The sequence below is a fragment of the Mesocricetus auratus genome, unplaced genomic scaffold, assembly GCF_017639785.1.
Source record: "Mesocricetus auratus isolate SY011 unplaced genomic scaffold, BCM_Maur_2.0 Super-Scaffold_15014, whole genome shotgun sequence".
Classification (NCBI taxonomy): Eukaryota; Metazoa; Chordata; class Mammalia; order Rodentia; family Cricetidae; genus Mesocricetus; species Mesocricetus auratus.
The window spans coordinates 3,840,487-3,866,374 of NW_024429186.1; the positions used below are offsets into that span (position 1 = coordinate 3,840,487).

Below are 25,888 nucleotides of genomic sequence, written 5' to 3' on the forward strand. Positions count from 1 at the left end.
ACTCAGGGTCATCAAGTAGAGAAAATGAGACATCCTCACTCCTACATCACATCTCTGTCCCTCGCACATGAGCTCTGACACTGTTTCACATGATATCTGATATACGGGCTGCCTCATCTGTTCACAGCTCTCTGGAGCTCAGCTGGGATCAGCTTCATCATGGTCCTTTCTTGTGTTTAAAGGATTAGAGTTCTTCAGTCTGGTGTGATGTCCCAGGTGTATGTACCGCACCCCTCCTGGTGTTCAGATTTACTCCCAGAACATTTCATTACTGGTTAAGAACATACTCAAAGTCAGCTATGTAGAATTTCATCTTACTATGGAGACTCATGATATTAATGGTGATTTCTTATAAGGGATTAGCTTTCTTTCTAGAACCAGTTTTCTTTCTGGTATGCTAGTGAAGGACTCCTCCAATGTATTTCTAGATAGAAATGATTGGACCAATGTGTAATTAGTTAATGAAACAAGAGAGGACATGAAGAGGGACAGAGACTTATAGGTAAGTCCCAAGAGGAAACAGTGGGGCACACTGGGTATAGATATTATCATACTATGTTTTATACATGGATTAACTTTAAAAAATATAAAATAAGTTATGCAAAAATATCAATTTTACATAGTTTTAGAATTTTCATGCTCATGTATTTTGCAATCTGTGTTATTTCTTCCCACAATGTCTTCCCTTCATTTTCTCTCCCCTCCTACTTTACCTTTATTCTATTAGACAACTCACTTATACTTCATCATGTATTTTTATACATAGCTGTATGTAAGCATGCGATATCTAAAAAATACTGATGACAGTCTCATTTAATGTCTCATTTCTAAGATCACCTTAATTAATGCATTTATCTCTAGTTTCATCCTAAATGATGTAAGTTTCATATTCCTTGTAGATGTATAAATTCTATTGAGTTGTTTATATAAACATTTCTTCTTGGTGAGATACTCTGTTGATAGATACATAGCTTATTTCCATAATTTTGTTATTGTTATATTGCTTCAGTAAACAAGCCGTTTACTTGATTTCTGAAGTATATTTGCTTTTGTTCATTTGGGAGAGTTTTTCAGTATACAATATGGTGGACAGGCAAATAATCATTGCATACATCTGAAAGGAGGCTGTAAATTTAGTACTCATTAGGATTTAGATTTCCCATCACTGTCACCATCCTCACAGCCACTGTAAATCAATCTGATAACCTTGTCCCAGGTGGAGCCTCTGTCTCACGCCTGAAATTCTTTGAGACCTGAAGTTGTGATGTTATTTCCTCAGCATCACTGGAGAGCCCTGGGAGGATGTTATACATATTCTCAGCATCACACTGCCTGAGACAGGTGTCCTCTATCTTCTGCTTCAGCGGACTAGGTCCTAATCTAAGAAGCTTCCTGCTCATGAATATGTAAATCGTGTGAGTCTATGGTGGTAAATACAGGTATGTCCACACTCAAAACAACATATGATCAGTGTCGCCTCCACAGTCACTGAGCTCACAGCTTCTCACCATGGGATGGAGCTGGATCATCCTCTTCCTGATGACAGCAACTACAGGTAAGGGACTCAACGTTCCAGACTTTCGGGTGGTTCATCCACTCAGGTGACAGTGACACCCACTCTGTTTTTCTCTCCATAGGTGTCCACTCCCAGATACAGCTGCAGCAGTCTGGGGCTGAGCTGGTGAGGCCTGGAGCCTCAGTGAAACTGTCCTTCACTGGCTACAGCTTCACTGGCTACTATATGCACTGGGTGAAGCAGAGGCCTGGGCAGGGCCTGGAGTGGATTGGAAGAATTGATCCATCAGATGATGAAACTAAATATGCACAGAAGTTCCAGGGCAAGGCCACACTAACTGCAGACAAATCCTCCAGCACAGCCTATATGGAGCTAAGCAGTCTGACATCTGAGGATTCTGCAGTCTATTACTGTGCAAGACACACAGTGTTGCAACCACATCCTGAGTGTGTTGGAAACCCTGCAGGAGGAGGAAACTGCCCTGGGACTGAGATGATAGAGAGGAACACCCTCGAGATTTGCCAACAAATAATCACACTGAGTGTCCCTTTGTTACTTCCCAGAGTTAGAGAGATTAGTCAAATTTTCAAAAGGACTGCAGCGAATAAGTTAGGATGATTTCCATTGTCCTTAGAATACACCATACCTTGATCAGCTGTTTAACAATGACTTCATCCACGGATATTGTTCTTTTTTTAAAAAAGCAAATATAGGACAAACTGTAGCAATACATCATGATGCTCACAGCTCTTACATAGAAGGGTCTGCTATTGTTTCTGGAATAGCTGCAAATAGGCTATAAATTAGATTATTCGCATAACAGTCAAATCAATAGAATGTGAGCTAATTAAAGCCTGTTTTATATTCCAATTTTGTTTGCCTGAAGCAAGCAAAGGAAATTTGAGGGAAGGGGACCCCTTTGATTTGGGGATAGTTTCTACATGGACATAATGATAAGAGAGCCTCCAGACCCTGTAGAATCTTCATGACGGCACGTAAGGCAGGGAAAAAGCTTAGGACATATTGTAAGAGTGGATTAACATCCATTGTTAACAAGGAAGAATAGATAAGAAGCAGCAGTGAGGGAGAGATGTGAGGAGGAGAGGGGGAGAGAAAGACATAGACAGAGAAACAGAGAGACAGAGACACACACAGAGACAGTGAGTCAGAGACACACACATAGAGCATAAAGATGAGTGGATATGCATGGGGAATATCTGGCAATAATTTGAGGGATGATATGATAAATTGTATTGCATGAAACAAGAGTAAATGCTATAAATTTCCCTGTGGTTTTATTTAAATAAAAATTTTCATGCACAAATATTAAAGAACAAAAAGGAACATGAACTGAATCATAAGCCACTGCTAACATCCTCTGTCACTCCTTTCCTCACTCGAAAGGGTCACACACTGCTCTGCTCAGACTTTTTTCTCTTGGTCATGTCCGTCCCCAGTGAAAAATATCTCTCTTAGACTAAAACATAGTCTCATTTTTCTAGGGGACCAGTGACAGAATTTCCATAACAAATAAAAGAGAGAGAAAAAACAAACGAAAAGCTGCTAGTCTATGAAGCTGGAATCTTTCCATTTTGTTTGATTTGGAGTAAGAGATAAACATTCAGAAATGAAAATATATTTTTGTTATCCCTGAATATAGAGCACAGTCCTGGATCATCAGGTGTCTTGGCTGAGAACAAGTTCCTTTGTATAGAACAGCTGGGCAACTAGGACTCTGAAATCATTCTGGGGAAATATCAGCTGAAATTTCCCTTAGAGCTTTGCTTTTAATCGCTCCTCTGTTAGCTGAAAATAAAGTGTGGATATTGCTTTTTATGTACTTCTTCCTGCAGTTATTGAATGAATGTAATATTTTATATACACTCAGGTTCTAAGATGTGTGATGAAGGCAATCCAAACTTACGTCTTATATATTGCAGTTTATATTTTCCCTATCTGTTGCAAGTAAAATTCCTAGATCATAACATGCAAGGCTGTGCGTGAGTATCGTCCAGCAAGTCTTGTGAGAAGAAACCTCCTGAGATGACACCATCTAACTGTAAAGAGGTTGTAGTAATGAACAAAGTCCATGTGGCAGAGTCTGACATCCACATTCTAGACTTGCATGAATCCTATTGATCAGCCTTATCCAGGATCAGAAGCATCTTTCTTAACAGATCATCCTGATGAAGATGGAGCACAGACCAGCAGGGGATGACCACACCTCAGCCATTCAGGTTCCTAAGGAACAGGTGCAAAGACAGAATAGCAAGGTAGGTCACCACATCGTTCTGGATTTTCTTCCTTTAGCTTGCTCACATATCACCCTGATAAATGAGTGAAACCTGTCAGAGGATTGATTTGGTCATCTAAGGACTCAAAGCAGAAGTGACTTCAGACCATCAGCTCACTGTATTTATCTGCTTTAAATGACATCACTTTCCTGCAGGTGCCACAGAAACAATCATGCCATAGTCCACAAGAACTCTTAGCCATAACAAAGTTTCTCTAATACTTGAATTAATTAGTCAATTAAACAATTACTTCCCAACTCTCCTTTCTAATACAGGGATGACTATTACAGGGTGTCTTTTGAGACATATGCCACAGCCACCAAGAAATTTCTATATCACCAGGCAGACTAGAGAGACAGGACTACATAAAACCACATCAGTACAGACCAGGTAACAGATTTCCCTCTGTTTCCAGAGACTAGGAAAATTAATGTCACAGATACCAAAAATGTTAACTAACACCACCCAAACACAAATATTTGGCATATATATATATATATATATATATATATATATATATATACGTTTTGTGATTACTTTAGTATTTCACAAGGAAAAGCCTTTGTAATATTAATGATTATTTAATATGTATATATATTATACACTTCTATCTATCTGTATTTATTCATTGCATAATGAGGATAAAATTTGGGACCTTGTGCATGTTAAACTTTCCCACCATGCTGTCCTGCAGCCCAGTTTCAGTACTTTAATTTCATGTATATTTCACTGATTCATTCATCTTTACATAAGTTCCCATGGAATTATGAAAATGTATTTCTTAGTTTTTAAATTTCGTGTAAAAAATTTAAAAACATACATTAAGGATGTTGAATATTTTTATAAACTAATAATTAATAATAATTTATTAAAATCAGGGTCTTCACTACTTCCTTGTCCTTCAGGCATTTCAACCATTAGCTGCTGCCTCTAAGGTCCACACACACCTGAGAACAAGATATATCAGGAAGATATGCAAATATTCCCTCCCTCTGCCATGAAAACCAGGCCTGCCATGACTCCACAGGTCAGGCAGATGACTCTTGCCCTGTCATTCCATCCAGTGACAAGCACTGAAAACATGACAATTGACATGGGGTTGGGGCTGCATTGGGTTTTCTTTGTTGCTCTTTTAAAAGGTAGATGGCAAGGGATACTGAGTGAGTGAGTGGACAAGAATGGGAGAGCCAGTAGACACGCGTGACAATTTCTTGATAAATATCCTCTCTGTTTGCAGGTGTCCAGTGTGAGGTACAGCTGGTGGAGACTGGAGGAGGCTTAGGGCAGCCTGGAAAGTCCCTGAAACTCTCCTGTGCAGCCTCTGGATTCACCTTCAGTGATGCTGCAATGCACCTGGGTCCGCCAGGCTCCAGGGAAGGGGCTGGAGTGGATTGCTGTCATAAGTACTAAACCCGATAATTATGCAACCTATTACGCGGATTCGGTGAAAGGCAGATTCACCATCTCCAGAGATGATTCTCAAAGCATGGTCTACCTGCAAATGAACAACCTGAGAACTGAGGACACGGCCACGTATTACTGTACTAAGGACACAGTGAGGATTCTTCAGTGTGAGCCCAGACAAAAACCTCCCTACCAGGTTTACAAAGCCAGCAAGGGGCGCTCAGCACACTTAAAGCCCATGTTCTGACATAACTGATTATATTTTCCTGTTTTATCTGGGTGTGATCTTCATTTGCCTGTTTTCTGGAGGATCCTTTTGGCAATTATAGACCCTAGGAATTGATTATGCTTTTGAAAATGTTGAGTTCTGTGTTGACAAGCATTCTTATAACAAATATTTAATATTCCTACTTGAACAAAATGCAGATTGATTCTCTGTGTTCCCCAGTATTAGCTGGTAGGGAGGTTTTTGTCGACTTTTCCCTCATACTGAGGTTGGGGCAGATCCTAAACTGGAGCAGTGTTAGTAATCAGAGGGAACCATGTGGAAGGGGAGACAGGCTCAGTCACAGTAAGCACCTTGAGTTGTCCAAACCATTCTCCAGTTCTGGAGGGCTGTGCACATAAATCTAAGAAGTGATTGAGTTGTTATTTTAATTAAAATATTTTCATTACAGCATTCATCATGATGACTTCTGCCCTGTATTGAATTAGATAATTCTAGTTCTGACCTCTGTGCACTAACTCAGAGCTCAGGCGATCATCTGGTGCTAAGGGATGGCTGCTGTATGGTCTGGAGAGTGTGTCCTTCCTGTGAGCTTCTACTGTGGATCTCAGATCCTGGTCTGGTTGCTCTTGGTTATGAATCCATTCTCACTATATTCAGAAGTTTCCTGGTGAATCTGCCTCCAAAGCTCAAAGAGTGAGCACTTTTAAATTGCCAACAAGGATCCAAATGACCCTATGTTAGTGATAATCTGAGTGTATGTTTCTAAGAATATTGGAAGCATATTGTGTAGAAGACATTTTGATCATGTGGAAATTCTGAAAGCCACTTGAAAATGAAAAGTTAGTTTTCTTCAAGGGAGGGTCACTGGCAAAAGAGACCACTGTCTTGTATAGTTCCATGGTGAGCTATATGTGGCCTATACAAAATCAACTCGGTGGCATCTTTGGTGGTTCATTGCCTTGTAGTGTTAAATGAGGGCTTTGCTATTGTTTTTCATTTGTTTTACCATACAGGTTCCACGTTTGTGTATTACGGCTTCCACTTTTCAGTTTTCATCTGATTCATGTGTGTTTGAAAAAAAAAACTATCACAACAAGAGAAGTAAATATAACGAAAGGCCTGAAAGAAATAATTTCTAAATATAATACCTGTAGGACAGCTAATTTAGTCTGCTATTTACATTTCACATTTTTTTCTTTTTTACATCCCTGTATTTACTTGAAGATCTGATTCAGTTTACTGACAGAATTGAAAGAGACTCTAAAATTTTACAGCTAATCCTTTAACCCATGTTCAAAGCCTGCCCATTCCCGATTCCCTGAGTGCACCTTAAGCCTTTCACAGAGCATACACCTGTACTGACAACCATCATGTCTCTTCATTCATGGGCTCCATGGTGTTCATCTGCTACTGTAGAGCACTTGATTTTCCTTAACTGAAGAAACATAAACAGGTTGAACCTGGCACAAGGGATTCCTCTTAGATTAATATATGTGAGATGTCTCTTTACTCAACTACAGTTACCCAAGTTTCTCTAGCAGACAATCCCTCCTCCAACAAATATGAATTTGTGCGACTAATATTGATGGCATCATACTAGGAATGACTTCCGGTGAGTGTGGTTTCTCTTGACCAATTATGTGAAAGAACATTTACAATCCTATGCCTAATTCCAAATGCTTCTTGAAATAGTCTATGTCAGTGCAGTGGTGATACTAGACATCATAGAAAAACCAGGAGACTCCGGATTTTGTCCATTCCCACCTGTAATTATGGGGCACCCAAAATGGAAATATGCTCCTAATCTCCCGGGGAAATTGAAGACTGGTACCAGCAATCTTCTCAGATAAGCTTGCAGGAGTGTGGATAGAAGAAGCGATTGTTGGGTCAATTCATGAGTCTGGTGATAGGTTCTCAGTATCAGTGTCTGTTTGCCATTCATGAGTCACACATGGGTCAACTATATATTGACATGTCCAAATATAAATGCATTCTGTGCATGCTTCTTATGAGAACATGTGTTGATGAGTTTCACCAAGACAGATTGTAAGTTACACTATCAGAAATGATTTTGTCATTGTCAAAATATTTAGATCCTTTGTTATGGCCAGGAAAAATGCGAAACATGTCACTGTTTGTGCCTGACAGGGACCAATTGTCCTTGTCCTTAGGTACAAGCAGAGATCAAAACTTGGCCTGGTGAAATCCAAAGATCTGCTCCTTACCTGCACTGTCCCTGCTTACTCCATCACACTGTGATACATACTGGTGTTGCGTTTGTCCTAAAAAAGAGGCTGTGGTCCTTGGAGAATGAGGTTATCATGGAGTCACAGAAAACAGGACATTCTTCTTCAGGTTTATCCTCACCTGCAGAAATCCATCTGAGGAAAAGTTGTCCTCAAAACAGACTTATGTGTTAGAAGTGACAGCCACATATTCTGTGATGTCCATATCGAGGGACACGTCAGTCAGGCAAGCAGCACTCGAGCTGTAGGCTCAGGAAGACCATTAGAGCTCATCTCTACAGGAGTCCCACAGCAGACTGAAACTCAGGATCAGACCAGGAGTAAGTTCAGAGAATGCTAAAGCAGTTGTTTCCTTTGGGACCTTGAGCTTCCCTAAAATATAACAGTTTCCCTTAAAAAACCCCAAAACTCTATATGTTGTCCTATCAAAATAGATGTGTCTGTTTTATTTATAATTACACATACTCATTTTTACCCATGCACTTTGACACTTATATGAGCACAAATAACCTTGCTATTGTCACCAGGGTTAGACACAGAGGAATCCTGAGGGCACCTGGTGATTTCATTCTGATGAGAGGCGGCCCATCAATGGGATTCTATGTTTAATCTTTTGGATTCAGACAGGAGCCCAAAGGCAATCAAGGCTCAGGGACTAAAATTACACAAATTTCATAACTGACATGGCTCAGTCTATATTGGTGTGTACCCCAATCCCAGAGATGATCTGTACTTTTCCTCTGACAAAAAATTTCTCTTTTTCTTCACCTTTAATTAATTGAAATATACAACTAGATGTTGTTATTTTCCCATAGAATTCTGAGACCTCCTTTTAACTCAAACTCAGCAGAAAGCATAAAGCTGTCACGAGAAGTCCTTCAGTGTGTTAACAGATACATTCAATGACCAGTTCTCCCTATGAGTGGGATCTGCTACCACTGAAGTGAGCCCTGCATCACATTACAGCAAAGACAGAGAGCAGGTTTCCTGTGTACTCAGAAACAACCTCATTTTGAGGATGCTCAGGACCAGCAGAGGGAACTGAAGAACCAACAAAGACAATATAGTAAGTGAGACAAACATCTGGAGAGTGAGGGGGTCCTCTGAGACCCTAAGGTTTCCTGTCCTGACCTCAAATAACTGCTGAGAACATGCAATACACTTGGTGTAGCTACTGTGAGACTACTTCAGACTCAGTATAATAAAAGTTCTTTGTTCAGTATATTGCACATATATGTTTTTATCATCAGATGAGAACCTTATAGGAAGGACAAACATTCATTTTTCGTACATACAAGAAGTCAAAAATTTGCAAATAGACATCGTCATCAAAGCCAATATTAGCAGCATCAAATTTTATCTGTAACTTCTACTCTCCCCTAGGGGAGGCGTTTCTCAATTGAAATATTGAACAGTGTCCTGAGATCTCAGTCATTGAAGTTCCAGCCACAGTGCTGAGTCCTTGTAGCTCTGCTCTTGGAGACCTGGTCCCATGATGTGATACACTGCCCTTTTCAACCTTCTGGTCAGAGAGAAGAAGAAAATTGGGATAATCACACAATCTGTCCTTTTCTGAATTTAGGATTTCATGTATCATTTTTCTCCGCATATTTTTCTAAAAGATAAGGTATTTAGCTGAATTGGTAATACATAACCTAATATGTCGTTTTTGAGACTTTGGAAGAGTTTAGACGAAAGTACCTTAAATCTAGACTGTCCTCATTCTCACTCACGACACCTAAGAGAGATGAGAGATCCACATAACTATGCCACTGCACTGTCCCTCACACGTGAGTTCTGACAATGTTTCCTATGATATCCTGATGCATGGGCCCCCTCCATCTATTTCCCATGCCCTGGAACTCAGCCGAGATCAGCTTCATCATGGTCCTTTCTAGTATATAAAGGATGAGTGTACTTCAAACATCGGGATGTCCTGAGTGTATATCCTGCACCTGTTATGGTATTCAGATATACTCCCAGAACATTTCATTGTTGGTTAAGGACCAACTCCAGTTTTACCTGTGTAGAACTTCATCTTACTATGGAGATTCTTGACTTTAATAGTGATTTTTCATAAGGGATTCACTTTCTTTGAAGAACCAGTTTTCTTTCTGGTATACTATTGAAAGACTCCATCTATGTGTATATAGATATAATTGATTGGATTCATTGAGCTATTAGTTAAGGAAACAAGAGAGGACACAAAGATTGACAGAGACTACTGGAAAGTCCCAAGAGGAACCAGTGGGGGCATAATGGGTACAGATACGCTCATACTATATTTTGTACATGGATCAAATTTCAAAAAATATAAAAATTTTACCAATTTTACAGTTATAGAATTTTCATACACATGTATTTCATACAGTTGTTTCCCCCATAATTTCTACTCTCATTTTCCCCTCCTCCTTTACTTTTATCCTAATAGACAATTTAACTTGCACTTCATCATATATTTTTATTCATAGTTGTATATAAGGATGCAACATCTAAGAACTACTAAGGAGAGTCTCATTTAATGTCTGATTTCTAAGATGGTCATAATTAACAGATTTTTCTCTAGCTGCATCCATTTTTCCATAACTAACATAATTTCCAAATTCCCTGTAGATGAAAAATTTCCATTGTGTTGATAATAAAAATGTGTCTTCTTGATGAGATCCTCTTTTGAGAGATACATAATTTAGTTATTTTGACATTGCTGCAATAAGCACTGTTGTGCAAATATTCTGACGTATATATGCTTTGGTTCATTTGAGATAGTTTTGTAGTATATTGTTTGTTGGAAAGGCAAATATTAACTGCATATATCAGAAAGGAGGTTGTAAAGTTCAAACTCAGCAGGTTTCAAATTTCCCATCACTGTCATCATAATCACAGTCACAATCTGTAAATCAGTCTGATAACCTTGTTCCAAGTGGATCCACTGTATCAGGTCTGATATCTCTTGAGAGTTAGGTCCTGATGTTACTTCCTCATCATCTGTAGAGGAGACAGTGAAGAAGGATACTATATATATATATATCTTTAGAGAGAAGTAGGACTGGGACCTCAGGATCCTGCTGCTTAATCCAGGTCTCCCCTAACTTGTTCTCCAGTAGGACCAGCTCCTTATTAAATATTACCATTTTCATGAATATGCAAATCACATGAGTCTATGGTGGTAAATACAGAGATGTCCACATCACCCCCAACATATGATCCGTGTCCTCTCCACAGATACTGAACACACAGGTCCTCACCATGGGATGGACCTGGATCATCCTCTTCCTTGTGTCAGTAACTACAGGTAAGTTGATCCAAGTTCCAAACCTGGAGAATAAACTGAGTGTTATGTGACAATGACCCCTACTCTGTATTTTTCTCTACAGGTGTTCAATCACAGGTCCAGCTGCAGCAGTCTGGGCCTGAGATTGGGAGACCTGGTTCCTCAGTGAAGTTGTCATGCAAGGCTTCAGGCTACACTTTCAGTAGATACAATATGAACTGTGTGAGACAGTGGCCAGGACAAGGCCTGGAGTGGATTGGATGGATTGGTACTACAAGTGGAAATACTAAATATGCACAAAAGTTCCAGGGCAAGACCACACTGACTAGAGACATATCCTCCAGCACGGCATACATGGAGCTCAGCAGCCTGACATCTGAGGACTCTGCCATCTATTTCTGTGCAAGAGACACAGTCGTGCAACCACATCCTCAGTGTGTAAGAAACCCTGGAGGAGCAGGAAGCATCACAAGAATGGAGATGACCGAGAAGATCAGTCTGGGGACTTGCTCAGAAATAATCATTCTAGAGTTCCCTTCTCTGCCTCCTAGTCAAAGACCTATATTGCTTAAATCAACTTTGCAAAACACATGTGAGTAAAAAGAGGTTTTGACATAGGATGCCTCTAGTGGACTCCATATCATGAGAAAGTTTTGGCCAGTGACTGCCTGAATTGACACTGTTCTTTAATAAAAAAATAAAAAGGAAAAACTGTGATGATGAATTATGATAAAAATACAAGAACTGTGAATAACGTATAATGCACATTTGACCTGTGCAATCGAAATCACCAACATCTGACAAATAAAAGCTCCTTTCACAGTGTTAACTCTTAAGGGACCTCAATGTGGTTTTTTGGCCATGTGGTGCAGCAAACGTTCCCATATCATAAAATAAAAGACCTATTTATATCAGAATTCACTGCCTTTTTAGTATGATTTTCATAAATTGGACAAATGCATTATTACATTACTTTCAAGATCACATTTATCAACACATTTATGATATATATATCATATATATATGGAAATTGAGGTACATTCTGAAATATACCTTAGTCACTGTTGTTCTAGTGTCACATTTACTGCCTTCCCTGTCCATGTACCCAACTCTACAGTATCAAGTCTTTATTTAAAATGGACCAACATGATAGAGGATCAAGTCTTTGGTAACCTGTTGGTCATCCTGATGATATAGTGTATCTGATTTTAAATAAATTGGTCAGTTACAACCAACATGTCGACAAATGGTACTTGGTAGTTTCAAGTGTTTGAGGGAATGTGATTTCTCATAGCACAGAATATTAATTCTGCATGTCCCTGCAGTGTACATCCCCCACGACCAGTATGAATACAATGTGCTTAACATAGGTGAAATCTATGCTGAATGCATTGTGGCTGGCATGCATCCCCTACGCCAATTATGTTAGATATTTTCGCAAACCCATGCTGAATATAAATACTGCTTGACACAACAATCACTGTATAAAACACTATCCTGTCTTCCTCCAACTCAAGAGAAGGGACTGAGCAGAAGTTTTGAGATTCTTCCCCTATTGGAACTTGAATGAATGGGATTCTCTGATGTACCAGGCAGGAATCTGTTAGTGGTTATAAAAACTTGACTTCAGGACTTATCTCCTATCTTCTGGAGAAATCAATTTGAATCCAAAACACCTTACACTGCAAAGTTTCCTGCTTTGTACAGACACTTGGGAATCAGTGTGGCTGTTCCACAGGAGGCTGGGAGGAGATCTATCCCACCATCCAAAAACACCACAACTGTGCTTATATGCAAAGGGCTCTACTTCTGACTGGAGATACTGACTTAGCCATGGTCATTTCTGTCCTATTCATAATACCAGAATTAGAAACTTCATAGATGTCTGTCAGTAGAAAATATGTGAATAAAATACGGTATAATAACTGTAAACCCTTAGATCCATAGTCATGACATGCCTATAGGACAGTGTGATGCAATCGTGACCAAAAGATTGAAGAATGAATCACCCAATCTCATATTAGATTTTAGACTCACTTCATGTGACAGAATGAATCTTAACATCATGTTGGGCAAGAACCTAAGAATAGACTGGAGAAATCTACAGTAACGGCACACAGGCAATATACTTGATGCAGTAGAATCTAAAACATGTGTTATGAATCTACCAATATCAGATTATGGTTAAAGAATGGAATGCTATGGTTATGAGATGGAATCAATTATGACACTGTGTTGGCCAAGAAGCTAAGATTAGGTAGTTGTAACATGGGAAAATATTCCTGTTATCCTTAATGAACTATCAATAAAACAATTCCAAGTAATTCTGCTATATTCATACAACATTGTCTTGTTCAGTCATTATTAGAGAACATCCTGCAATAGTGGAGAATGCAGAGACAAGCTGGACAATGTGCCAAAAGTGAGTGACCTTAGAACATTCAATGTAATGTCTCCTTCAAATCTGTCTCCACAGAGTTTAGGGAACAATCAAAGGAGGATGCTCACAGATTCTAAATTCCATAGGGATTGGAGGACACCAAGGAGAACCAGCTTTTCAAATACAACAGGATTGATGCAGACATGAATTCCCTGATGTTGTAAGTTAAGAAGAGAGGCACCGGTTGGAAAGATGCCATGCCACAGAGATCAAGGAGAGTTTTTTAATTAGAGAAAGAAATCATAAAATGGGAGAATAGAAATGGAGAGACAATCTCCAGAGACAGGAGCAGCAGGAGACAGGAGAAGGAAAGAGGGGTAGAGGAAGGAAGGAGGCAGAGAGAGGTAAAGAGTGGAACAGATAGAGGGAGATAGAGAAAGATAGAGATAAGGATTGGAGGTAGGCAGTGTCCCTTTATAAGGGAACATAGTGAATATACACAGATAGTGCTCTTAGTCCTGCAACTGAGGGAATTTTCTGTCAGTTCCCTAAGTACAGGAAAGTACAGATTCTCACATACTAACAGCTGAGAGTCTATGGCAGCGTTACAGGGTCTTCACAGGTATAAACCAGGTGAAGGTGTGATGCTCACAGGGGAAGGCGACAGAAGCTATCAACAATTGATAACTTCTTTAATAAGAATACATATTTTCTGATGTTGTCTCACTGGGCATACAAACTACTCATAAGGAAGCTCTCATGCCTATAAGTAGATGGCCAAAAGAAAATTAACTCAGTGATATTTTGCATATACTTTGTCTCATAATGTTTGTAAGTACATATTTTCCTCCTTCTACTTCTACTTTTTTGATTCTCAAATGGGCAAATTATAAAGCAAGAAAGATGCATGTGTACTCAATCATAAATGTGTTGTCTTAAGCAAAGTTTTTCCTGAGGTCTCAGGGACAAATGCAGCAGAATAGAAAGAAAGATTTAAGACCCACAGATATTAAATGAGTCCAAGGATACAGTCTCTTTCAGACACAATAAGACTGTCGCACACATGAAATCACTACACTGTGAATGTTAATACAGGGCTTGCACAGGTTCAATCCAAATTGGGATTCGAATGCTGTGAATGGGTACTGGACATGTGCACTCAATCCTAAATGAGAAACTATCTACAACTGATACTTACATACAAAGTAAAAAAGTAATGTGCTTCAGTAGAATGTCATTGACTGTGATAAACACACTTCACAGCAGGTCTTATGCCTAAGATGCAAACAAAACAAGAAAAACTGTTTTTGTATGAAGTTTTTCATTTCTGATTTTGCTTTGGGTGCTTGTGGATGTTTGTATGTGTGTGTGTGTGTGTGTGTGTGTGTGAGAGAGAGAGAGAGAGAGAGAGAGAGAGAGAGAGAGAGAGAGAGAGAGAGAGAGAGAGAGAGAGAGAGAGGGAGAGAATTTTTCTTGTGGTATTTTCTTGTGAGCGGATCAAGGATTACTGGGGAAAAGGTAACTTATGATTAGAATATGTTGCTTAAAAACTAATTTTTCACTAAGAAAATTTAGAATCCCCCTTCCAAAATCACTTATTGATTGTTATTTGATAAATTATGACAGAGAGGTTAGACATAATATGTTAATTTATGTATCTGTGATGTGCACTCTAAACAACCTGTTTAGAGTGTTACCAACAATTTCTGGTCAGGTGCCAACTGCACTATTGATAATTTCTGTGTAAACTGCTCAGTTGTTTTCTCAGAACATGTGCAGGATCATCAGAGATATGTGCTTATTTTCACACTTACAGAAACATGGACACAGTCAGACAGGTCTCTCTTATAGCAAAGCTGGTATTTCAGTTAACATCAGCTTATTCATTGTTATCCTATATTGCATCATCAAGAAATGATTCATTGTCCATATCTCACTTGTAATTCTGGTGTCAGTTTCCAGACATCATCAAGAATGTATTCATGGCCCATGTATCTGCTGTAATTCTGATGTCATTTCCAAGGTAATTCTCTAAGATTTGGAGTCTTCCTAAAGGTGGTCAAGTTTCACTTTCTCTAAGTAGAGCTGAGTCTCATTTTCCATTCTAGTATACACAGGCCTGCTTCAGTACTAACTTCAAATTTTTTTTAGCTTCTTAGAGTCACCCAGGGCCTCAGATGCATCAATAGTTACTCATTTATATTTTTGAGTCATTTTCCTATACAGGCTGTATTGTGAATTCTCAGCTCTCTTTAGTTAGAATCAAGAGCAGGAGCCACTTTCAGCATGATGGCAAGAAACATCATGCCCACAAAAACATATACAATGTGCAACATATATTTTACATGTGAGCTTGACTTCAACAACCCTTCCATGTAACAAGCCCTGAGTACATGAGGTAGTCAAAGCACTCACATATAGAAATGGAATATTGAGTACCATGTGACACTTGAAACTTTTCATTGCAGGAGAATTTGTATATGATTGAAATGCATTTGACTCATGGTCACACTGCTTATATCCAGACACATCCATCTACACTTCAATGTACAGCATATTTTAGGGGTTATTAAGTGTGCTGACAAGTGACACATATGCATGCATATGGACAAACATATGAGTTATACATATAGTGGCACTGGATCCACTAAATCTTTGGAGCTGGTAGTGAATTATCCAACTTACTGCTGTCATTCTCTAAGGTTACAGCAAGGGCAGTCAAGTCTGAAAATCAGTTGCCATGAGTTTACATGACTAGGAGGATGCTGAGCTTTGGGAAATTAGATCCAGAGAGAACACATTCATCATTTCCTCCCAGAAAGTTTGAAGAAAAATGAAAGAACTATCCCTTCTAAGTCTTTACATAGAAATGTACAGCCAACCCATGATACAGATGCTCAGTTAGCACACAGATTGAACCCCCATCCAAACTTCCCTAAATTTTTGTCACTTCTCAAATTTGAAAATACTTTCTAGAGTTGGGAACAGATCTGCATGTACCAAATTTATTCATATCCCAGGTGTTGTTAGTTTTCTGTACCAAGTGCAGGTGGAGGTTAGGAAATTGCTTTATAAAGCAGTTGTGAGTTCTGTCCATCATGTGTGCTTCTCTGGTTACTCCATTAATCACAAGTGGTCATGGCAAAAGCTACATCTAACAGACCCTAGAGAAAGGACTAAGTTCATGGAGAAAGACTTTGAGGCACAGCTCCTCATCCATACTTGAAATCTCTGTTCAGCATCACCAGGTCCATTACCAAGAACATGAGTAAGAGTCATAGTGAGGGTCTGTGTATGAGAACTTACACAGGCCTGTTCTCAGAAGCAGCAGGGGGCACTGTGGATCCATCAATCTCTAAGAAGTAAAGAACCACAGAAGCAGGTAATGATGCTGTGCAATCAGGAGATTTAAACAAACTCTGTGCATTTCATTGCCAGTGTCAATATATTCAGAGCCCAAGGTGTAGTTGACATCAGAGATCTCCATGCTAGAACATGGGAGATATTATTTGTTAAATAAAATCCATAATGAGGTCAACAAAATTTAGAATGGATTCACACAGTTGCTGGATAAGACAATAATTCATGAAAGAATTATCAGGAAATGTTAAGGGTATTTGAGCATCAGGACCCTGAGCAACATTTTGGGAAAAGTGTCCCAATTAATGCAAGAGGTGTGCATATTTCTGCTGATCACTGCTGTGGAATGGACAGCAGCATCCAAAGCTCTGTCCCAGTATGGTCAAAACAAGTCCTCTGCATCACAAATGTGTTTAACCATAAGGAGGTTCAGATGACCACTGAACCCTTGAAGTATAGTTCACTTTAATGAACATGGATGTGGTGACTGGATTCTCACTGGGATGGAAGAGCTCTGTCCACACAGGTTCTGGAGTGAAAGAGGGAGAAAGGGCAAAAAGGTCGAAATCCATGTGTGATATAATCAAAGAAACTCTTGCTACTTTCATATTCATTTCACACGATGTGCACATACAATAACTGTAATATTACATTAATTAAGGAATTAAGCTAATAGTATCTATTTATATTCTCCAAGGTCTGAGAATTTTGTGAATTTTAAGAGGAGAATGTCTCCATTGTATTTAACTAGGTAAGCACTCTTGTCCATTTCAGCCTATGATAGTCATCAGAATCCCATGGACTGGAGTATGAAATGCAGCTTTATAGAAAGAGATTGTGAAATGTCCAGATAATACCACCCAATATTGTATGGATGAGCCTTTCTCTGTAATGAGAAGAGGTGAACTTCTTGTACCAGACTTTAAACATAAACTAAATGCGTGTTTGGTTGCTGTTCTACTCCATGCTTTTATTGAATCCAGTTACTCACATTATCAACATATACCATGCTCTCCTCACAGGAATCACCTAACAGTACCATCATTTTCAATCCAAGTGGTTGAGAATTTTGAATTATGAGTTTGTAGTTACAGTTTATGTAACACCTGTTCTCTCTATAGTGCTTTTCACCTAGGGTGTCACCGTGATGAACAGGAAGACCAAGACATGCCTACAGTACTGACTGGAAACATATTAAATAGTTTCTCAAGTTGACTATATCTGAACCCTTGAATTTTGAATGTAAGGAAGTATTTCAGAGAAATGGTATAAAGGCATTGATGTACTCTAATACAACTTTACAATAATATTTTCTATTTTTAAAGCCATATTGTAGAAGGAGACGTAATCTGCCTTTATATAAATTTGTTTGATTATATTCTTGCATTTTAATTTGTATACTGCATCATCCTACACTTGTCTTCATTTTCCCCTTGGAACCAGAATTAATTCAACTGCCTCTGAAATATTTAAGAAAAATGGTTATATTCACTGCAGCTCATATCAAAGTATTAACACAGAATACCACAGTTTTATGATCTCCATAACCAAGTAGACTGAAACCCAACATCAGTGTTCCTGATTAGAAATGAAGTTCTTTCTTCAGAACAGTCTGTTTCCTGCATTCTCTACATTCAGGCATCAGTGAATGTTTCATCTCTGACCCTTTGTCTCTGTCACACAAAGTTGATATCCACAGGCAGATGCTGGTCTGGATATATGTTTTTCTTATTTGTTGATGAATAAGACACTGTTTGACCAATAGAGCAAGGAAGATAGATGGGACTAGGAATCTAAGAGAACTCTGGGAAAGTTAGGCAGAGAGAGATCACAGAAAGATGCCATACAAGACCTGATGTTATACCTCAAGGAACTACACAGTCCTGGCAGAAGGGTAAGGATGCAATTCCTCATATAGGAGTAAGATTTGGACCTCAGCATACTTTGCCTGAATCATGTGTCCTCAGCCACCTTTTTCTTCAGATGTACTAGGTCCGTATTTAAAGACATCCACTGCTCTTGAATATGCAAATCATGTAAGTCTATGGTTGTAAATACAGGGATGTCCACATCACCAACAACATATGTTCAGTGTCCTTGTACAGTCACGTAGTGCACAGGTCCTCAGCATGGGATGGAGCTGCATTATTTTCTTCCTGGTATCAGTAATTACAGGTAAGTTATTTCCAATTCCAAACATGAGAAAGAGTCAGGGACTAAGGTGACAGTGATGTCCACTCTGCATTTCTCTTCACAGGTGTTCATTCCCAGGTCCAGATGCAGCAGTCTGGTCATGAACTGGGGAAACCTGGGGCCTCAGTGAAGCTGTCCTGCAAGACTTCAGGCTACACTTTCACAAGTTACTATATTTCCTGGGTGAAGCAGAAGCCTGGAGAAAGCCTGCAGTGGATTGGAAGGGTTTATGGTGGAAATGGTGGTACTAGCTACAATCAGAAGTTCCAGGGCAAGGCCACACTGACTGTAGATAAATCCTCCAGCACAGCCTACATGGAGCTTAGCAGCCTGACATCTGAGGACTCTGCAGTCTACTACTGTGCAAGAGACACAGTGTTGAAACCACATCCCGAGTGTGTCAGAAACCGTGGAGGAGCAGGAAGCTACCCTGGGGCTGAGATAAAAGAGAAGATAATCCTGGGAGTTTACTCAGAAGTATTCAATCTGAGTGTCCCTTTGTCACTTTGCACATTCCTACCAGTTTCTCACATGAGTTGATTCTGATTTAGGATATCTCAGTGTACACCATACCTTGACAATCTGTTCACCAGTGACTACATCTCTCTGTCACAGAATAAGAGGAAAATTGACCTGGAATAGGAGAGAGACTCAGGGAGGGAGAGAGAAAGAGAGAGAGAGAGAGATAGAGACAGAGACAGAGAGACAGAGACAGTGAAACAGAGAGACAGAGACAGAGAGAGATGTCTAAGGACATGTACTTCCACGCATGAGGAATCTTGTCTAAGTACTGTCCTTTCCTCCACCAACTGGAGGACAGGAAATAAATTGACTTACAGCATGCATTTGCTGGTTTCTACTTACTTCTCCATGTAATACATTTTATATAGTTGTTCACCAATCTGTGAGTACTAAGGTGCTGCCTCCTCGCTCTGTTGAATCTGTATCTGAATGTGCCATATTGATATGGGCACTACAGTTGAGGTGAAGACTTACTGTGTTTCTCTGACCTCAGGTTCTCTGCTCCAGGTGTATCCTGATGAAGGCAGAAAAGATCCTTCTCTGTCCTGTTATTATTTTATTAAATTGGCAACTTCTAGAGTTGAATCCTACTGTATTCAAGGGGTAGGCTCTTTTTTGGAGGAACACTAAAAGTAATATAGGCACAATATGAAATCCATCTCTAAAACATTCAATCAGCATCTCACATTAAAAAGACATTCATCCCTACACCTGACCTCTTTGAGCACTTAAGTTGCAGGTATGTGTGACTACACAAGGCACTGTGCAGCTTCAGTGTAAGCAATGGCACACCCACCTTCATGGGTGATCCTAAACAGCAGGAGGCGCAATGGAGACAGGAACACCAGTAGAGAGATGAAGTTGATATGGAGGGTGATGGGGGAAGTCCTGTGTATATTTCAATAATGCACTGTTGGCCAACTGGGAAGCAAGATAGGTGGGACTAGGAGTCCAGGAGGAGTCTGGGTAGGAGAAACATAGAAAATCAAGATGTATCTGTCATAGGGACAAGAAGCTCAGAAACTTCTCTGGAGGGTAATCTTTATCCTCTGTGTTTTCCTTTCTTGAGTCTACTAGCTGACCTGCACCTGATATGATTGATGTGTGATGCTTACATTCTCCATTTGAGTATAGATTATTTTTTAAACACTTCACAGGTTTTTATGTTCTTGTATATTTTAATCAGTTTTTATATATTTTATGATGCAACTGAAGAAAATTAATACAAGTTATTCTGGTCATTGATAGTCCTTTTCCAATGCCTTCTAGATATTTCCTATCTCCCCATTCAGCGAACATCCCACCATTTCTTTCTATTTGTAGAAAGCAAGGGAGTGAAAAACGAGAAGGGTCAAAACATCAGGCATTAAAAACACTAAGAAAATAAGGATGCCACATACACAATACCCATAAAATCACACAACTATGCAACCATAAGATACAGGCAAAAGTGCAGTAACATGTAAAGGAAATGCACAAACAATGTGTTATGTGTGAATATATCATTAAAAAGTATCATAAAGTTAAATTTCCATTAATTATTTACTGTTGCACTTGTGCCCACCCTTAAATGGGTTAATATGCCCAAAGAGACTGGAGAACAATAGATATTCCTTTGCAAGCAAGGGTCAGTTGTAGAACTTCCTAGTTAGGGATGACTGCCTGTGTCAATGGCCCTCCATCAACACTGAGAACCCATATGGCTTGACTTGTCTCAGGCTCTCTGCAGGTTTTCACAGTCTCTGTAAGTTCATTATGCATGAGTCAGTCCTGTTGTGTGAAGAAGACACTGTCTCCTTGGGGTCATCCAACTCTTCTGGCTCTTACAATCTATTCAGTTTCAAAATTCTATCTTGGAAACAAGATTTATCCATGGATTTGTTGTGGGCAACTAAAATCAATGGCAAAACGTTGTCATCACCCGTGGCGCCTCTTGGACCTTGACCTATAGGGAGTTATCATGTGTCCTTAACAGTGGTGTTCAATTAATAACTCAGGTCTTCTGTGAGCAGCACTGTCCATCCAAGCAGGTACATCTGTTCAAATACTTAGAATTTAATACAAAATATAAATCTCATTCACTTTCTTTAAACTCATCTTTCTCCAGGTGTTTCTCTCACATAACCATAGAGCTCGATCAGAATAAGTGTTGAGACAATATTAATAAGTACATGATCAGTTTACCTAGGTCTCACTAATTTTTCATAGAATTTTCTTAAATCCATTAATTTTGATAACAATACTATACCACCAGATTCATTAAAACACACCAAAATCTGAACACAAAAAATTTACCTCAACAAGATAAGCTCTCAAATACTAAACTATGGGTCTATGAACATTTGCTGATTTCCAAAGGTTTTCTTTTAAAAACAGCATCATAATTTAGGTTTCTCTTACTTTTGATCACTCATCACTCACAGTGACCCTGCTTTGATTTGTTTTGCTATATGGAATCTATGTCCTCTAAAGATATATGACTATTTATGTTTCAGCGTAAGTTTTTCAATATGGACTTAAATATAAATATATATATATATACATATACATGTATGTATATTAATTTATTTAGCAATTCTCTGTTCCATCTCTGTCTGCTAATCCTAATTCCTTCCCATTTTGCCCTGATGCCCCATGTTTTCTTCCAATCCTCTTCATTCGAGTACAGTCCTCCAATGGATATCATCCAAACATGTCATGTCAAATTGAAGTTACAACTTGAGGAAAATGTCCGCAAAAGTCATGGGACCATGCAGAGACAGACCCTGCTCCCACTTTTAGGAGTCCCGCAAGAAGACGCTATTGCCCATCAGGCACTTATTTGCAGAGGCCTTTTGTCAATCCCATGCAAGCTCTGTGGTTTTTAGTGAAGTCACTGTGTGCTAGATGATTCGTTGGTTTTTTTTATAGTGGTCTAGGGCCTTCAATTGCCTATAAATTTTTCTTCCCCTTCTTCTTCAGAATTCCCAAATTTGTCTAACGTTTGGCTGTTGGTCTCTTTATGTGTTTCATATAATATATCAGATTCTGGATAAAGTCTCTCTGATGACAGATGGGCTAGGCACCAATCTAAGAGTACAGCAGAAGATTATTAGGAATCATTTCGATGATTTTTTCCAGTCATATTTTAGATCTATCCTAGGTCTCTCAACTATCCACCCTCTGGGTCCTGGCACTTCTTGCAATCTCAGAGATGGGCTCCTTCTCTTGGCATGGGTCTCAAACTGTATCAGTCATTGTTTGACCACTCCTTCAATATCTGTGCCACCTATAATCTGGCACATTTTGTAGCAGGAAAAATTGTAGATTGAGATCTTGTGAATGGGTTGGTGTCCAGTCTGCCCACTGAAAGCCTTACCTGATTACAGGAGATTGACTGTTCATGTTCTGTATGCCCCATTGCTAGTTTGATTTGGTAATTTCTGCTATCTAAACCTCTTTTTTTCTAGAGCTCTCAGGAGGACTCTCAAGTCGTTGTATGAGAATTGTCTAATTTCTTTTTTCAGGAAAGTAGTTCTATGAACTTTCTTCTTACTACTCCTTTCATAGCAGTGTCCCAGAATTTTGGGTATGTTGTGCATTCATTGTAGTTGAATGCTAGGAGGGCTCTCCTTTCTTCCTTTCTCTCTCTCTCTCTCTCTCTCTCTCTCTCTCTCTCTCTCCTTTCTTTCCTTCTTTCTTTCTTTTTTCTTTCTTTCTCTCTTTCTTGTTTCTTCTTTCTTTCTTTCTTTCTTTCTTTCTTTCTTTCTTTCTTTCTTTCTTTCTTTCTTTCTTTCTGCTTTACCCAGTAGTCATTAAGGAGGGAACTGTTATTTTCTATGAGTTTGTAGTCTTTCTGTTTTTTCTGTTTTTGTTGATATCAAACTTTTGTCCATGGTGGTCTGGTCGATCAAACAGAGGAACTTTAATTTTCCTGTTGCTGTTAATACTAGCATTGTAATTGAGTATTTGAAACAGATACAAAGACAGACCAGCAAGGGAGGTCACCACATCCATTTGAGTTTTCTTCCTTCTGCTGATCCACATATAACTGTATATATGTGAAACCTGTGAGGAAATCAATTTGTTCATCAAATGGCTCAAAGCAGAAGTCTCTTCAGGTCATCATCTCACTGCATTTAGTTGCTTTAAATGAAGTCACATTCATGTTACGGTTTCTTGATCAGGATCCTCTCTGATCGCAGGTGTCCACTCTGAGGTGCAGCTGTTTGAGTCTGTTGGAGGATAAGTGAAGCCTGAGGGGTCCCTGAAACTGTCCTGTGTGGCCTCTGGATTCACCATCACTGTACATACCATGTTTTGGATCTGCAAGCATACAGGGAAGGGGCTGGAGTGGGTTGCTATAACTATGTAACCTCGTACACGAATTCAGTTAAAGACAGATTCACTTACTCCAGAGATGATTCCCAAAGCATAGCCTACCTGCATATGAACAACCTAAGAACTGATGACAGGGCCACCTATTACTGTTCTGTGGACACGGTGATGAATCTTCAGTGTGAGCCCAGGAAAAACCTCCCTGCCAGCATCCCATAGCTAGCAGGGTGTTGCTGAGCACACGTAAAGCCTGGGAATAGAAATATTTCAGATTTTTTCTTTTATCTGTTTGCCTTCTCCCTCTACCAGTTTTCTGGAATTCTCTTTACTATAATAGACTCTGGGAATTGATCATGCCTCTCAAAATAGACAAATGCTGTTTGTATTCAGTTTTGAACATATAGATTCCCTATTCCTACCTGAACAATATGCAGAAAGTATCTATGGGAGCAAATTCTCTGAGGTCACCATGACCAGCTAATGGCGAACCTCAGGAACTTTAGAATTTCCTCTCCAGGAGAAATATGAATACTATGAATTGGTGGATGTTACCATCCTAGTAATACCTTTTGATAAGTGTAAGTATTCTTCTATGCGACTGTATGCTGAATTAAAATTCTCACCCAATTATATATTGGTGCTTAGGTCAAATGACGTCAGAGATGCTTCATCAAGCAACTTGTGGAAACACATGTAGACCCACTGAGCATCTCAGAAAACAGATGGATAAAGAAATGTAGGAGTCAGAGTGGTAAAAGACCTAGCAAAAATACTCACAGAATCAACTTAACTAGCATGATAGGGGTTCACAGAGTCTGAACTGAGACCAGTTATCCTGCACAGAAATATAAGGCCCACTGCATATTTGTTAGAGCTGCGTGGCTTGTTCTTCTTGTGGGACTACTAGCAGTGTGAGCATGGGCTGCTTCAAACTATTTTACTGGCTTTTGTGACGATACTCACCATGCTGTGTCTCCTCATCCAGTCATAATACATGTGGAACATGATTAGTCTTACTGAAACTCGATATGCTAAGTTTTGTTGATTCTCTGTCCTTTCCTGAACAGAAATGGAGGAGAGAGTGAATTGGAGTAGAAACAAAAGTGGAGTGGGGGAGGGAGTAGAGAGAGAGGGAAGGAAGGGGGAAACTGTGGACAGGATGTAAAATAAATAAGTTCATATAAAATGAAAATTAAAAATAATGCATAAAATACCAGTTTATTTCCAAGACACACTCCTCGTTTCCTCCAAATCCAACGTGCAGACTGATCAATATGTAGAGAAATTTTGATCTTCATAATTCAGAACTGAATAGATTCTGGAAGCACAGTGAGTACAGCAGTTACCATGGCTGCAAGACTTTACCTGATGTCTACTTACACAGTTGCTAGACAATTCTATTGGAAGAGTCTCAATTTCTTAAACTGCATGCAAAAGACCTCAGACTTCTGAGCTGAAGGTGAATGCAAGGTGAGTAGCAGAGATGTGCCATTAATGCTTGGGACTTCCCATGATGAGAGAGTTCATATATACTTTATTACTGTCCTCCTTCTGTGATGTCACTGGTCTTCCCAAGAACACCAGTGTCTAGGACTTCAGAACATTGTTCACTTTCAGTGAAGAAATGTCTGGTCCCTTCTTCTCTTGCTGAATATTAAAATTTGACCAAATCCTACGCCCACCTCTAATGCATCCCTCAGGCAAAGCATATGTCTTCTTGTTTGAATGACGTTTCTTGGCCATACACAGACAACATCCAAACCCTCTACTCAACTCTGTTTTCTTTGATCCACAGAGTTTTAAAAGCAATTCATTGAATTTTGTAATTTAGAAAATTATTTTTATTATTTAAAATTTTCATAGCTTGTTTCACATGTCAATCCCAGTTCCCTCTCCCTCCCCTCCTCCCACACATCCACCATGCCCCCCAGCTTCCCATCCTATTGCCACTGCCTTCCAGATAGGGAATATCTAGAGTCTGTCATTTTATTCAGGGCAGAGTCAAGGTACTCCCCTAAGAGTCCAGGCTGAGAGAATATCTCTCTTTTTGTTATGGACACACAAACTGTGTTGTGTGCCAGGGATAAACACTGATCCACTGCTCAGGGCCCCATAGATTGCCCTGGCGTCATCACTGACTCTCACATTCAGGGGGT

General features: G+C 39.4%; 1 long non-coding RNA gene and 3 gene segments (V, D, J or C); all 4 read left to right on the top strand.

Annotated features, from left to right (window-relative positions):
- Positions 1-1,503: 1,503 nt before the first annotated feature.
- LOC110340585 lies at positions 1,504-2,134 on the top strand. The segment is given in 2 exon segments: positions 1,504-1,555; positions 1,638-2,134. Coding segments are annotated over 2 exon segments (543 nt in total).
- Positions 2,135-4,826: 2,692 nt separating this feature from the next.
- LOC101842386 lies at positions 4,827-5,213 on the top strand. The gene is made up of 2 exons (XR_005876060.1): positions 4,827-4,949; positions 5,048-5,213. It is a non-coding gene; the product is annotated as an uncharacterized LOC101842386 (long non-coding RNA).
- Positions 5,214-10,935: 5,722 nt separating this feature from the next.
- LOC121139523 lies at positions 10,936-14,869 on the top strand. The segment is given in 3 exon segments: positions 10,936-10,981; positions 11,064-11,377; positions 14,843-14,869. Coding segments are annotated over 3 exon segments (387 nt in total).
- A 3,858-nt stretch (positions 14,870-18,727) lies between these two features.
- Positions 18,728-19,794, top strand: LOC110340586. The segment is given in 2 exon segments: positions 18,728-18,875; positions 18,958-19,794. Coding segments are annotated over 2 exon segments (567 nt in total).
- Positions 19,795-25,888: the final 6,094 nt, after the last annotated feature.